Raw genomic sequence first — 16,121 nt, 5'->3', positions numbered from 1 at the left:
TTTTTTTTTTTTACTTAGGTACATGTTGATCTGTTAGGTTAATGTGAGTATTTTATGGCGTATCACAGGTTTTTATACAGGAATGACAAATTTAATATACACACAGGGTGGAGAGTATAAAAAGCGTCATCTGTACATAATCCTTTATTTTTTTAGCTTAATACATAAAGCCAAAAAGTTCAGGTATAAACAATTTTGTTCATTGACATAAATTATTATACAGAAGTGTCATCTATATTTGACTTTTCAATTTATTGGTTGTACATCTTGCATACTTTTAGGCGGAATGTTTTTTTTTTGTAAGCTAGAAACGAACAGACATAATTTCTACACCGCACCCAACCGAACGAGATCAGAGTGCTTGGCTATCATATATTCGATATATACAACTATAGTTTCTGTTTTTTGTTTTTCAGATTGAATCAAATTTCCAAACAAAACGCTTTCAAACTCAATAAAGAGCGCCCTCTGTACTTGAAAATTAATGATTCGGGCTCTAGAAAAATTTAATCGAAACTTTTTTTATAAGATAAGAGTGGAGATTTTTAGGAATTAGTAAAACCGGACGTATAAAATATTTTTCGCCATTACAGATGCTACAAGAAAATATGTCATCATTGGAAACAGATGGGAATAATCATATAAGCAGCTCCCTCTATATTTCGGACAACAGTATTCTTTTGGGTGCTAAATCATATTATACAAATTTAATATCGAAAACGATATAGTTAGGAATAATTTAGATTATTTTTGTAGGACTGATTTATAAAAATATTTTCGACCAATATGGTCTCTTCCAGAGAAAAGACGCGACATTTTTTTCTTTGCATTTTAACTGAAATAAAGAGGGCGTCTTTAGGCACTAAGCAATGGTACACACATTCTCGTTTAATTTCTTCAATTTAGTAGTTCTTATTTGCAGAAATTAATATCTAAATTTTACCAGTATTGCAGCCGATTATCATGCAAACAGTCCATCTACACTTCGAATTCAATTTAATGCTTAGGATAAAATTAGCTCCCTCTTCACATAGATTTCAATTCATTTGCTGGAGCATATCTTTGGGCGCTAATAATAGTCTATGTAATCTCTTCTTTTAGCCAAAAATTATTGTTGATTTTTAAAGCAAAAGATTATGTGAAGCTAGGAAGTAAGATATGTATATTGAAAGTGGTCGTATAACCAGCTCCCTCTACATGTGCATTCAAGTCCATTTAATAGTGCATACTTTTGGGCTTTGGCACTAATTACTACATCTGTGACGTTTTTATATTTGAAAATAAAAAAATAATTTAAAAACTAGCTCGGTTTTATAGATTTTATATCAGTCGAGATTTTATGAACTATCATCGACGACAAGAAACAAAAAATAAGATATTAATCAGACTAGCGCCATCTATACATCGAAGATATCAATGATTTGAATTAACATTCATAATACGTCATGAATAACCCATAACCACACAATCTAAAATAAATTTAAATATATTTTGTATTCAAAGTTAATTAGCTACGTCTTTTTCCGTTTGCCATGTTAATGGCTTCCTTGGTTTCAAATGAATTCCGAAACATTGCTCAGACGACTGTGACATTTTGGCAATTATTTACATATTTATTTGAAAATTGATATGAAGCTAAAATTGCTACCCAGTCATCCATCCGATGTTTGGAAAATTCAAATTAAATGTGTCCCACCGAATTATACAAAATCGAATTTTGTGTGTGTGTGTATGTTTATTTTTCTGTTCCCATATTTAAATATTAGCTTGACAGCGGAACTAATTAGTTGATTGATTGATCGAACGAACGAACGATAGATTGCTAAACAGAAAAAAATTGAATTTTTAATTAAATTTCGCTACAAAAGTCCGGGGAGGACAAATGACATCCGTAGGAAAGAAACATCGTGGGTAAACATGGACATGATTGATGTAGCGTAGAAATATAACAGAATATTCATTTTCAAGGACCAAACAGGGGTGGATTTAAAAAAAATATATTTTTAAAGGTTCGCACTAAAGGCGTGGATTTATAAACAATATTTTTTCAAGTTCCCACTAAAGGCGTGGATTTATAAAAATTTTTTTTTCAATTTCCCACTAAAGGCGTGGATTTATAAAAAATATTTTTTCAAGTTCCCACTAAAGGCGTGGATTTATAAAAAATATTTTTTCAAGTTCCCACTAAAGGCGTGGATTTATAAAAAATATTTTTTCAAGTTCCCACTAAAGGCGTGGATTTATAAAAAATATTTTTGCAAGTTCCCACTAAAGGCGTGGATTTATAAAAAATATTTTTCAAGTTCCCACTAAAGGCGTGGATTTATAAAAAATATTTTTTTAAGTTCCCACTAAAGGCGTGGATTTATAAAAAATATTTTGGATTTATAAAAAATATTTTTCAAGTTCCCACTAAAGGCGTGGATTTATAAAAAATATTTTTTTCCCAAAAGGCGTGGATTTATAAAAAATATTTTTGCCCGTGGACTAAAGGCGTGGATTTATAAAAAATATTTTTTCAATAAAAAATATTTTTGTTCCCACTAAAGGCGTGGATTTATAAAAAATATTTTTTCAAGTTCCCACTAAAGGCGTGGATTTATAAAAAATATTTTTGCAAGTTCCCACTAAAGGCGTGGATTTATAAAAAATATTTTTTCAAGTTCCCACTAAAGGCGTAGATTTATAAAAAGAAATATTTTTTTAAGTTCCCTCTAAAGGCGAGGATTTATAAAAAGAATTATTTATTCAAGTTCCCAATAAAGGCGTAGATTTATATAAAGAAATATTTTTTTAAGTTCCCACTAAAGGCGTGGATTTATAAAAAATATTTTTGCAAGTTCCCACTAAAGGCGTGGATTTATAAAAAATATTTTTTCAAGTTCCCACTAAAGGCGTGGATTTATAAAAAATATTTTTTCAAGTTCCCACTAAAGGCGTGGATTTATAAAAAATATTTTTTCAAGTTCCCACTAAAGGCGTGGATTTATAAAAAATATTTTTTCAAGTTCCCACTAAAGGCGTGGATTTATAAAAAATATTTTTTCAAGTTCCCACTAAAGGCGTGGATTTATAAAAAATATGTTATGGACCAATCTTCACGAAATTTTGCATGTAGGATGGGTTCTGGGCAATGAAGACCCCTATTGTTTTTGGTAAAGATCGGTTAATATTTAGGGGATGAAATGGACCAAATACTTAATTTTTGTCCGTTTTTCTGTTCGCTTCTGAGGCCGCAATTATGGCCCAAACATCGGGTTTTTTTACAAGGAGAAGAGGATCTGTTAAAAGAAAAAGCATGCCATGTTTTGATAAACATCGGTCAATATTTAGCGGGTAAAATGGACCCTGATTTTTGTGTGAAAAATTACAGCATTTTTATTCTGGGGCGTATATCCTGAAGGACATTGACCCGAGAGGTTAATATTATATCCAAGAGAAGTGGTTGACCTTTAATTTGGTACCAATTATTTAGTAACCCATTACCACATTATAGGGCGGAAATATTGCGCTGATCGCTTTGAAATTTTCATTGAGTATCCAGGTATGGTCAAGGACAACGCCTATAATTTTCGGTTATGATCAGATAATAATATTGGATGAAGTGGACCGAAAACTTATTTTTTTGTGTGTGTTTTCGAGTCGATCACAACACAACCCACTGTAAAGGGAATCTGGACAAGTAATTAGAAGGGCTGCACTGAATACAGTAGATATCGCATATAAGCACATCTCATATAAGAAAAAATCGCATATAAGAAAGATTATCAAAAATACCGAGCTTATACTTTCTTATATCCGATAATTCCATATAAGAAAAAAAACGCATATAAGAAAGAAATCTCCGGCTTTTTTGAGTTTCTTATATCCGATATCTACTGTATTGGTAATATTTGTTGACCTCTAGACGGTCGAGAGGATGCAAATATGGCCCAAGCTCAGAATATAGAACCACAGAAAGTTATATTTTCGTGGAAGTTGTGTAGGGTATCATATGGTCGGCCCCGTCCGACTATACTGCTCCGCTCACGAGCTATACAAGGCTTGGATTTTTCAAAAGAATGTTTTTTCAAGGCCTAATTAAGGCGTTTATTTTTTAAAGAATATTTTTCAGGTCCCACTGAAGGTGATGATTTATTCACATTTATTTTTTCAAAGCCCATGAAAATCCAAATTTTCAAGGTTTTTTATTGATTATTTATGGTTGTGTTATTTTACACATATTCACACACATATAGAATTACACACACACACATATATGCTATGAAATTAAAAAAATTTGGAAAATTTCGATACTACTTACCCTCAATTTTGCAATTGACCGAATTGTTACTTTTTTTCGATGAGTTGCGTGACATTTGCGAATGATTGGTAGCTGCAGCAGCAGCAGTCTGTGAATGTGAAGGGCTTGAATCGGTGGAATGCCGTGCATTGGCACTCCCGCTCCCACCACCACCACCTCCACTGGGTATCATTATGGGACCACGGCCGCTTCCTGTACCAAAATTACCCGTTGTCATGTTACCGCCGCTGCTATGTGAATTACCATGGCTGCCCGGTGTTGGTGCGGCGGCACCACCACCACCACCTCCACCAGAACTCATCAGCGACGACGACGTTGTTGTTGTGGTATTTTGAAATGCTGCCATGGGACTTGGTGTAACTGTAACCATTGGATGAACACTGCCTGCATTCAGATTCATGGCCGCGATGATGATGATGGTTTGGTGTCGTCGTGCCATTGGATGCCAAGATAATCAAGCGGATGGAGACAATGATGTGGAGGATCCATATGATGATATTACAGGCAACACCAATACACCCAGCATCATCACAAAAGACACACACATACACACACACGAAGCACGTGAAGGAGATAACCATAATGACAATGGTGTTCGGTACATGGTGTAGTTGTTATCGTTGTCATGATGAGATGCAGAGACGTTCACATTGCAAATGAATATCCATTCGCACACACACACACACACACACACGGACACATTGGAGTAATAAATATGTATGTGTGTGTACGTATGCAGATGTAAAAAATAACAGAAGAAGGAGAAGAAAGAAATGTAAGCAAAGAGATGCGATTAAAAATGTTGAAACTTTAAGCCAATTAAATCATGAAAAACAATACACAAGATGGCCGATAACCGGGATTGCAGATTTATACGTATATCTGATCTTGTTCTTGTTATTATTTTATTTTTTGTATTTTTTGGTTCGTTAGCACGCTTCTTTAGTTTCATTTCGAAATTTATTTTTATTTCGTTTGGTGTTAAATACACAGTGGTTTGAGAGATGTATGAGGAACAAAAGATGAAGTTAATTACAATACAAAAACAAGCACGACAACAACAGCAAAAAAATGGAGGTGAGCAAAAAAGTTTTTCAAAAAAAAGTAAGGAAAGTAGTAAAGTCGGACGGGGCCGACTATATGATACCCTTCACCACTTTGGTTGATTCTTATGTTATAGTAACTTCAGTACGTAGTGCCATGTTTTGTGCCGATTGGACCCACCTTGTTGAAGCATTAATATCCTACCTCTAGGTTATACTAACTTCAGTATGTTGTGCAAAATTTGTGTCAATTTGGCGTTAAATCGGACAAAAATATATATGTAGAAGCTATATCAAAATCCGAAAGATATATAAGAACTTAGGTGCACCATTTACATAAAATCGGAAGAAAATATATATGGGAGCTATATCTAAATCTGGACCGATTTTCCCGAAACTTAACACACATCATTCTAGAACTAATTCATTACGCTAAGCCAAATTTCGTGCAAATCGAAAGATATATAGGGACTTTGGTGCACCATTTACATTAAATCGTACAAAACTGTATATATGGGAGCTATATCAAAATCTGAACCGATTTTCACGAAATTTAGCACACATCATTCTAGACCTAATCCTGTACGCTGTTCCAAATTACGTGCAAATCGATAGATATGTAAGGACTTTGGTGCATCATTTACCTTAAATCGGACGAAAATATATATGGGAGCTATATCTAAATCTGAACCGATTTTCACGAAATTTAGCACACATCGTTCTAGACTCATTTAAGTGCGCTATGCCAAACTTCGTGCAAATCGAAAAATATATAGGGACTTTGATACACCTTTAACATTAAATCGGAAGAAAATATATATAGGAGCTATATCTAAATCTGGACCGATTTTCTCGAAACTTAACACACATTATTCTAGACCTAATTCATTACGCTATGCCAAATTTCGTGCAAATCGAAAGATATATAGGGACTTTGATGCACCATTTACATAAAATCGGAAGAAAATATATATGGCAGCTTTATATAAATCTGAACCGATTTTCCCGAAACTTAACACACATCATTCTAGACCTAATTCATTACGCTATGCCAAATTTCGTGCAAATCGAAAGACATATAGGGACTTTGGTGCACCAATTACCTTAAATCAGATGAAAATATATATGGGAGCTATATTTAAATCTGGACCGATTTTCCCGAAACTTAACACACATCATTCTACACCTAATTCATTGCGCTGTTCCAAATTTCGTGCAAATCGAAAGATATATAGGGACTTTGGTGCGCCATTTACATTAAATCGGACGAAACTGTATATATGGGAGCTATATCTAAATCTGGACCGATTTTCAGGAAACTTAAGACATCATTCTAGACCTAATTCATTACGCTATGCCAAATTTCGTGCAAATCGAAAGATATATAGAGACTTTGGTGCACCAATTACCTTAAATCGGATGAAAATATATATGGGAGCTATATCTAAATCTGAACCGATTTTTCTCAATTTCAATAGGGTTCGTCCTTGGGCCAAAAAAGAGACCTGTGCCAATTTTCATCCAATTCGGATCATAAATGCGACCCGTACTTTGTTCACAATTTAACATGGACCGACAGAAAGACAGACAGAGAGACGGACGGACGGATGGAAGGACTTGTATAAATCGACTTAAAATGCGATTCTATTCATATTCTCAAAAGGAACCATGTGTCTATCTCGTTTCCTTTTGCCTGTTACAAACATATGCACAAAGACATAATACCCTGTACCACAGGTCTACTCAAGGTGTGGATTTTGTAAAAAATATTTTGTAGGGGTCTAAATTTTTTTTCAATAATTCACGTGGCGTGGATTAAAAAAATATTTTTCAATAATTCACAAGATAGATTTTGTTTAATATTTTTTTTTCGAAGAATTAAAGAGATATTTTTTCACGAAATTCCGCTTCCAATACGCCCTCTCAAACCACTGTCTTTTTAGCACGACGTATGCTTTTAATTAAGCAATTTTAAACGATTAAAATTAAGTGGCATTTTCTTTGTCAAGGTATTTTTCCCCCACATCGAACATTTGTCATATAAGTGACCATCACTTCGAGGGAGGGGAAGAGGGGAGGTGTTTTTCCTATAACAAGTCTTACCTGTCTTACTGGCGTCATGTGTTAAATGGCCACTTAATGAATGAAGTTTATCGGTAATGCCATGGTGTAATTTATCCACAAAACTGGTGCGGGTTTCTGTTGCTGGTGGTGTGGCCGAGGTTCCAATTTCAACAATACTACTTATATTCGGTATTGAGCCTGGGGATATACACACAGAGAAATGGAAAAAGAGTAATGAGTAAGAATTTGGTAAGAGGAAGAAAAAAAAAAAAAACACTAAAAATTAAATATGATTTATGATTCATAAGATCAGGGGAGATACCACTTGAAATGTGACATTGAAAGGATATTTTATTGAGAATCCTTAACAAGTTAAATTTGAAGTGTTAACTCCCGTAAGAATTTCCCTATATCCCTCCAAAAGCCCAAGGGCCATTTTCTTATTACATTTCGAAGAAATAGTTTTCTGTTTTTTCTTCTTCTTTGATTACCTTTGGTGTGCGCCGTGACTGGAGCACAGGCCGCTGTACTGCTGATGGCCGCCATCTGATTGAGTGTCCTGCCCTGCAAATGTATGTTGTTGACATTGGCCTTAAGGAACGAAACAAACAAATGCTGGGCCAATTCTGTGGGGGTTTCACAATCAAGAAAGGCATCCAGAAAACGCCGAAATCCATCGTAATCAATGTCCTTCAGTGGCGGGATGGTGGGATCAAAGTGTGACGAATATGAAAGGAAAAGAGAAAAAAAATGTTTGTTGTTATTTTTTTTTTTTGAAATTGTAGATGTTCTGGCAAGGTTAGATCAAAGAAAATTTAAAAAAAAAACATAACAAGAGACAAAAATGGTATCAAATGTTGTCGTTTTGGTAAGGTTGTTAATTAAAAAATACCGAATGAAGAAATGGAATGTTTGGCAGAATTCGATTATTAGCAAACATATCTCAATTACCAATTTCAATTTTTTGTGTTATTTCAATGGAAGAATGTTGGTTCGAAGAAAGATGAATGTAATTGGTTGATTTTTTCAATTTTGGAGATTTCTCAGAAGTTTATTGGACTCTCTATTTTCTCAAGCATATAAATACATGCCTTGAAAAAATATTCTTTACAAAATCTATGTCTTCTATATGCCTTGAAAAAATATTCCTTACAAAATCTATGCCTTGTATAGGCCTTGAAAAATTATTCTTTAAAAAATCTATGCCTCGTATAGGACTTGAAAAAACCTTCTTTACAAAATCTATGCCTTGTATAGGCCTTGAAAAATAGTCTTTAAAAAATCTATGCCTTGTATGGGCCTTGAAAAATAGTCTTTAAAAAATCTATGCCTTGTATGGGTCTTGAAAAATAGTCTTTAAAAAATCTATGCCTTGTATAGGCCTTGAAAAATAGTCTTTAAAAAATCCACGCCTTGAAAAATACTCTTTAAAAAATCTATGCCTTGTATAGGCCTTGAAAAATCTTTAAAAAATCTATGCCTTGTATAGGCCTTGAAAAATAGTCTTTAAAAAATCTATGCCTTGTATAGGCCTTGAAAAATAGTCTTTAAAAATCTATGCCTTTTATAGGCCTTGAAAAATCTTAAAAAAATCTATGCCTTGTATAGGCCTTGAAAAAAAGTCTTTAAAAAATCTATGCCTTGTATAGGTCTTCAAAAATAGTCTTTAAAAAATCTATGCCTTGTATAGGCCTTGAAAAATAGTCTGTAAAAAATCTATGTCTTGTATAGGCCTTGAAAAATAGTCTTTAAAAAATCCACGCCTTGAAAAATACTCTTTAAAAAATCTATGCCTTGTATAGGCCTTGAAAAATCTTAAAAAAATCTATGCCTTGTATAGGCCTTAAAAAAAAGTCTTTAAAAAATCTATGCCTTGTATAGGCCTTGAAAAATAGTCTTTAAAAAATCTATGTCTTGTATAGGCCTTGAAAAATAGTCTTTAAAAAATCTATGCCTTGTATAGGCCTTAAAAAATAGTCTTTAAAAATCTACGCATTGAAAAAATATTCTTTAAAAAATCCACGCCTTCTGTATAGACCTTGAAAAAATATTCTTTAAAAAATCCACGACTTCTGTATAGGCTTTGAAAAAATATTCTTTAAAAAATCCACGCCTTTTAGAGACCCTTAAAAAATTCTTTAAAAACTCCACGCCTCCTGTATAAGTCTTGAGAAAATATTCTTTAAAAAATGCACACCTTTAAAAAATCCACGCCTTTTATAGACCCTTAAAAAAATTCTTTAAAAAATCCACGCCTTTTATTGACCCTTAAAAAAATTCTTTAAAAAATCCACGCCTTTTATAGACCCTTAAAAAAATTCTTTAAAAAATCCACGCCTTCTTCTTCTGTATAGGCCTTGAAAAAATATTCTTTAAAAAATCCACGCCTTGTGTGGAGGCTTGAAAAAATTTTCTTTAAAACATCTACACCTACGAAAAAAATATTCCGCTCTGCTGGATGTTGAAAAATGATTCTAATGTTAATGTAATTTATTTCATAAATTACCCAACCTCTAATAAACAAGGCTATTTAATGACTTTTTATTATTATTAATAAAAATAAAAATTATAATCAAAATACCTTGGACCACAAGTCACATTATTTATTAGAAGTAGTAGGTAATTAAATGGCCTTAGTGTTTTAACACCCAAGTCATAAATAATAAAAAAAAAGAAACCAAATTTCAAAACCCATAAAATTGACCTGGCTTTTGGCTACTTACAATTTAGCACCCCCATCCCCCTCGCCCTTAAGATTCCATAGACCATAATTCAGCCAAGTCATTTAGGAGGCAATAATATTGTTTGTTCTCTGTTACATGACTATCAAGGAAACCAGTAGGTCTTCCATTCGCCACTCTAACATAATTATGCACATACACAATTTGGTACGACAACAACAACTACCACCACAACAAAACATCATTAATAATGTCATAAAATATCCTCCGAGTAATATTTTGTTACATACATATTAACGACGATGGTGGTGGTGGTGGTAGTGCTAAATAAAAAAACACACACACACAACAAAAACCAAAGCGAGGACTACAGCTTTCCAATTACTCATTTGCCTCCTTCCCTCTGTCCATGAAAGAGTGCAAGAAGCTCCTTCCTCTAAGTTGTCCTGGTAACCATGTTCCGGAGTAATTTTCCGTATTTTTATATTTCCTGTCCTCCTCCTACGTTGAGACACCATCATAGCCATAATATTTCACTTTTCGTTTCCTTTGAACATTAAACATGTTTGAGCAGCATTCAACACCTCTGTAGCATCATCAGCTCCCCCCTCCCCCCTCATTCACCTTCTGCGGCATTTGCTTCCACGTGCTGACGGTTAGTTAGTATAGCTTCTAAAAACGTTAAAATCCTTGAGTTAATATTTAAATACAGCGGCAATACGTTATTCCTTTCGTTACGCTTTCCAGTGTTTTTTGCTTTGTTGTTATTGCCGTCTTTTTTGTTTTATTTCCGCATGTCCTGGCATTCTTCGTTGCTGCCATTGTTTTTGAGCTGTTGTCAGTGTTATAAATTAGCATAACAGCTAATATTTCCTTCCTCGGCGTTTTGTTGTTGGTCTTGCTTCTTTTTGTTTTTGTTTTTTTTTTTGTTTTAATATTTCATTTCCTTGTGTTACAAAAACAACAACAACAAAACGAACGGAAATTGTGTTAACAACCGGAAATGCAGGTCTCACATTATTCATACACTTGAAACGCATAATTCTTCTTCTCCTTCTTTTTTGTTGCCGTCATAGTCGTGTTACACACGAACTCGCACACACACACATACTGCACAGAAACGAAGATACGAGGACGTGCTACTGACACTCATTGGATATTGTTGGCAGATAGTAGAAAGGACCTGCTTGGCAGCTGAAATGCGAAGCATGCTTAATTGAAATGTTTTCGGGTAGGTTCTTTTGAGGAAAACTGGAGAGATACGTGTTAAGTTAATTAAGCACAGATAGGGAGGAGTTTTTTTTGCCAATAAAGGTCACTGGGTACGTGGATGTGTCATATGCACAGAAGTCATTTTAAATGGAACAATAAGGATGCTCAAAAGGATAATGAATTAAAATGGAATAATTGGAGTCACAAATTACTGAAAGAATGTTTTTTTGAAGAATATTTTTTCAAGGCCTATACGGAAGGCGTGGATTTTTAAAGAATATTTTTTCAAGGCCTATACTGAAGGCGTGGATTTTTTAAAGAATATTTTTTCAAGGGTCTATAGAAGGCGTGGATTTTATGAAGAATATTTTTTCAAGGGTCTATAGAAGGCGTGGATTTTTTAAAGAATATTTTTTCAAGGGTCTATAGAAGGCGTGGATTTTTTAAAGAATATTTTTTCAAGGGTCTATAGAAGGCGTGGATTTTTTAAAGAATATTTTTTCAAGGGTCTATAGAAGGCGTGGATTTTATGAAGAATATTTTTTCAAGGGTCTATAGAAGGCGTGGATTTTTTAAAGAATAGTTTTTCAAGGGTCTATAGAAGGCGTGGATTTTTTAAAGAATAGTTTTTCAAGGGTCTATACTGGCGTGGCTTTTTTAAAGAATAGTTTTTCAAGGGTTTTTAGAAGGCGTGGATTTTTTAAATAGTTTTTCAAGGGTCTATAGAAGGCGTGGATTTTTTAACTAGTTTTTCAAGGGTCTATAGAAGGCGTGGATTTTTTAAAGAATATTTTTTCAAGGGTCTATAGAAGGCGTGGATTTTTTAAAGAATATTTTTTCAAGAGTCTATAGAAAGCGTGGATTTTTGAAAGAATAGTTTTTCAAGGGTCTATAGAAGGCGTGGATTTTTTAAAGAATATTTTTTCAAGGGTCTATAGAAGGCGTGGATTTTTTAAAGAATATTTTTTCAAGGGTCTATAGAAGGCGTGGATTTTTTAAAGAATATTTTTTCAAGAGTCTATAGAAAGCGTGGATTTTTGAAAGAATAGTTTTTCAAGGGTCTATAGAAGGCGTGGATTTTTTAAAGAATATTTTTTCAAGGGTCTATAGAAGGCGTGGATTTTTGAAAGAATAGTTTTTCAAGGGTCTATAGAAGGCGTGGATTTTTTAAAGAATATTTTTTCAAGGGTCTATAGAAGGCGTGGATTTTGTAAAGAATAGATTTTCAAGGGTCTTTAGAAGGCGTGGATTTTTTAAAGAATAGTTTTTCAAGGGTCTATAGAAGGCGTGGATTTTATGAAGAATATTTTTTCAAGGGTCTATAGAAGGCGTGGATTTTTTAAAGAATAGTTTTTCAAGGGTCTATAAAGGCGTGGATTTTTTAAAGAATAGTTTTTCAAGGGTTTTTAGAAGGCGTGGATTTTTTAAATAGTTTTTCAAGGGTCTATAGAAGGCGTGGATTTTTTAACTAGTTTTTCAAGGGTCTATAGAAGGCGTGGATTTTTTAAAGAATATTTTTTCAAGGGTCTATAGAAGGCGTGGATTTTTTAAAGAATATTTTTTCAAGGGTCTATAGAAGGCGTGGATTTTATGAAGAATATTTTTTCAAGGGTCTATAGAAGGCGTGGATTTTTTAAAGAATAGTTTTTCAAGGGTCTATAGAAGGCGTGGATTTTTTAAAGAATAGTTTTTCAAGGGTCTATAAAGGCGTGGATTTTTTAAAGAATAGTTTTTCAAGGGTTTTTAGAAGGCGTGGATTTTTTAAATAGTTTTTCAAGGGTCTATAGAAGGCGTGGATTTTTTAACTAGTTTTTCAAGGGTCTATAGAAGGCGTGGATTTTTTAAAGAATATTTTTTCAAGGGTCTAACACAAGGCGTGGATTTTTTAAAGAATATTTTTTCAAGGGTCTATAGAAGGCGTGGATTTTTTAAAGAATAGTTTTTCAAGGGTCTATAGAAGGCGTGGATTTTTTAAAGAATATTTTTTCAAGGGTCTATAGAAGGCGTGGATTTTTTAAAGAATATTTTTTCAAGAGTCTATAGAAAGCGTGGATTTTTGAAAGAATAGTTTTTCAAGGGTCTATAGAAGGCGTGGATTTTTTAAAGAATAGTTTTTCAAGGGTCTATAGAAGGCGTGGATTTTTTAAAGAATAGTTTTTCAAGGGTCTATAGAAGGCGTGGATTTTTTAAAGAATATTTTTTCAAGGGTCTATAGAAGGCGTGGATTTTGTAAAGAATAGATTTTCAAGGGTCTTTAGAAGGCGTGGATTTTTTAAAGAATAGTTTTTCAAGGGTCTATAGAAGGCGTGGATTTTTTTAAAGAATTGTTTTTCAAGGGTCTATAGAAGGCGTGGATTTTTTTGTTAACAATATTACCATTAATTTGCAGGATGTAATTTTTTCCGTTTCCATTTGCCTTTTTTATGTTTATTTTTATAAAAGACCAACAAAAAGGAAAGCTCTACCAGCACCAACACCAAAAAATATTTCTTTCAACATCCGCCCAGCACTCAGTAAAATAAATGAAAATTTATTGTTCACATCCTGACATATTCATGGGTAACAACAAACAGCAATGAAAAGTCAGCTATCATTACAAAAAAAGAGGAAGACAAATGTAGTCATGCTCATGGCGGAGCAGAAATATTGCAGCACGTTTTGGCTTGTCAGTTTGACTGACCATTAACAAATCATATTATATGGTTATTCAAATCAATTAGGGGGCTTGGGAATTTTTTTCTGAGAAAAATGCCCAATACAAAAATTGTTTTTTAAGGATATTTAGGGTAATAAAAATGTCGTATCGAAATTTATAGTTTTTTTCTTACTACCTCATCTTTTTTCAATATTATTATTATATTATAATAATAAAAAATAAATTACTTTTGGAATTAATCATAGTTCAACTAATTAATCCACATCCGCAACGACCAATCGAAGAATATTAAACCACAATATGTTTGAGGAAACCTCCTCATTCTCTTTCCATACCAATACTGCCCCTCAAACTTGTCAAAAGCCAATTATTGTAAAATACGTATCCAACATGTTGTACAAATATTTGTTTGGCATTTTGGGGATTCTAGTAAACAACGAATTGTGTAATTAACTTTTGTAATAATAATCGTTGTTGTTGCTGTCGTCGTTGTTGCTATTGTAATTTTCATTATACTCTTTTGACCACTTCTTCTCAGCAAATTGGTCTTCAAGTATAACCGACCAACCAACCAACGAACCGAGCCAAGCAATCAATAATCTATATATTATTAAGTCCTTTCAATGACTAAATATATTTAATGTGTTAGTATATATTTTACATAATCACACATACACACATATGCATCCAAAATATAATGGATATTTCTTGGTAAACGTTTACGCTGTTCTCTCTGTGGTGTGTATGTGTGTGTGCGGGGTTCAAGAAACATTTTCAATTAAAATATCCAAATGCAAACAGTTGTGGGCTACATACTCACGCACAAACATATATGCGAGTGCGTGTGTGTTCATATATGGGTAAAGTGGCATACCGCATCTACTTACCACAAGCAGATTTTATACAATTTATATGCTTACAACATAACTATATAAGTAAGTAAGCATGATTACTATTATGGTCATGATAATGCATTTGTATGTGTGTGTGTGTCTGTGTGTAAGAAATTTCCGTTTAGATGTATTGTAATTAACCCATGGGTTTTGTTGAAATAAGATGGGGTAAGGGGGGAGAGAAAGTAAAAACTCACATGTTGAACATATACTAGGGGGAGTAATTAAGACGAACGAATGAATGAAAGAGGGAGGATTTTTAAGAATATTTTTCAAACCCTAATAGAAGAAGAAGTATTAAAAAAATATATTTTTTTAAGGATCGGCTCAAAACGTGGATATTTTAAAGAACATTTCTAAGGTCCTATAGAAGGCGTGGATTTTTTAAAAATTAGTTTTTGAGGCTCTACTGAAGGTGTGCACTTTTTAAAAGAATATTTTTTCAATGTCCTATAGAAGGCGGGGATTTTGAATGAATATTATTTAAGGCTCTATAGGAGGCGTCGATGTTTTAAAGAATATTTTTTCAAGGTCATATAAAAGAGATAATTTTTTAAGGCTCTATAGAAGACAGGATTTTTAAAGAATATTTTTTCAAAGTTTAATATGAAAGATAATATTTTTTAGGGCCCTGTAGAAGGCGGGGATTTTTAAAGAATATTTGTTAAGGCTCTATTTTAAAGAATAGTTTTTAAGGCTCTATGGATTTTTAACGAATATTTTTTCAAGTCATAAAAAAGAGAATATTTTTAATGCTCTATACATTTTTAAAGAATATGTTTTCAAGGGTTTATTTTTTAAGATACTGTAGAAGGCCTGGATTTTTTTAAAGAATATATTTTCAAGGATCTATAGTAAAGTATATTTTTTCAAGGCTTTATAGAATGGATGGATTTTTATACCCTTCACCACACTGCGGTACAGGGTATTATGTCTTTGTGCATACGATTGTAACAGACAAAAGGAAACGAGTTAAACACCTGGTTCCTTTTGAGGATATGCATAGAATCACTTTTAAGTCGATTTATGCATGTCTGTCCGTCTGTCCATGTTAAATTGTAAACCAGTGAGCGGAGCAGTATAGTCGGACGGGGCCGACCATACGATACCCTACACAACTACCACGGAACTCAAATTTTCTGCGGATGTATATTCCGACCCTGGGCAATAATTCGTGATACTTGCACCCTCTTGCCCGATTAGTGGTAAACAGCAACTCTTCCTCAAACTGACATATTTTCCGAATATTACGAGTATTCAGTACAGCTA

The 16,121-nt window shown here is 33.4% G+C and overlaps 1 protein-coding gene across 1 annotated transcript in view; it reads right to left on the bottom strand.

The window, feature by feature from the left end:
* Positions 1–16,121, bottom strand: part of LOC133336000 (diacylglycerol kinase 1-like) — a gene marked incomplete at its 3' end in the record, with an annotated part of 77,230 nt that overhangs the window by 46,853 nt on the left and 14,256 nt on the right. The window contains exons 3-5 of the mRNA XM_061544292.1: positions 7,902–8,100; positions 7,450–7,608; positions 4,304–4,687 (exon numbers count right to left, since the gene is read on the bottom strand). Coding sequence (XP_061400276.1) covers positions 4,304–4,687; positions 7,450–7,608; positions 7,902–8,100 — 742 coding nt within the window. The remainder of the gene's footprint in view (positions 1–4,303; positions 4,688–7,449; positions 7,609–7,901; positions 8,101–16,121) is intronic.

The sequence above is a fragment of the Musca vetustissima genome, unplaced genomic scaffold, assembly GCF_032173495.1.
Source record: "Musca vetustissima isolate MV318-11 ecotype Yass unplaced genomic scaffold, APGP_CSIRO_Mvet_v1 utg3951, whole genome shotgun sequence".
In the NCBI taxonomy this organism is placed as follows: Eukaryota; Metazoa; Arthropoda; class Insecta; order Diptera; family Muscidae; genus Musca; species Musca vetustissima.
Note: the sequence above shows the minus strand (reverse complement) of the source record. Positions and strands in the feature narration are given on the sequence as shown.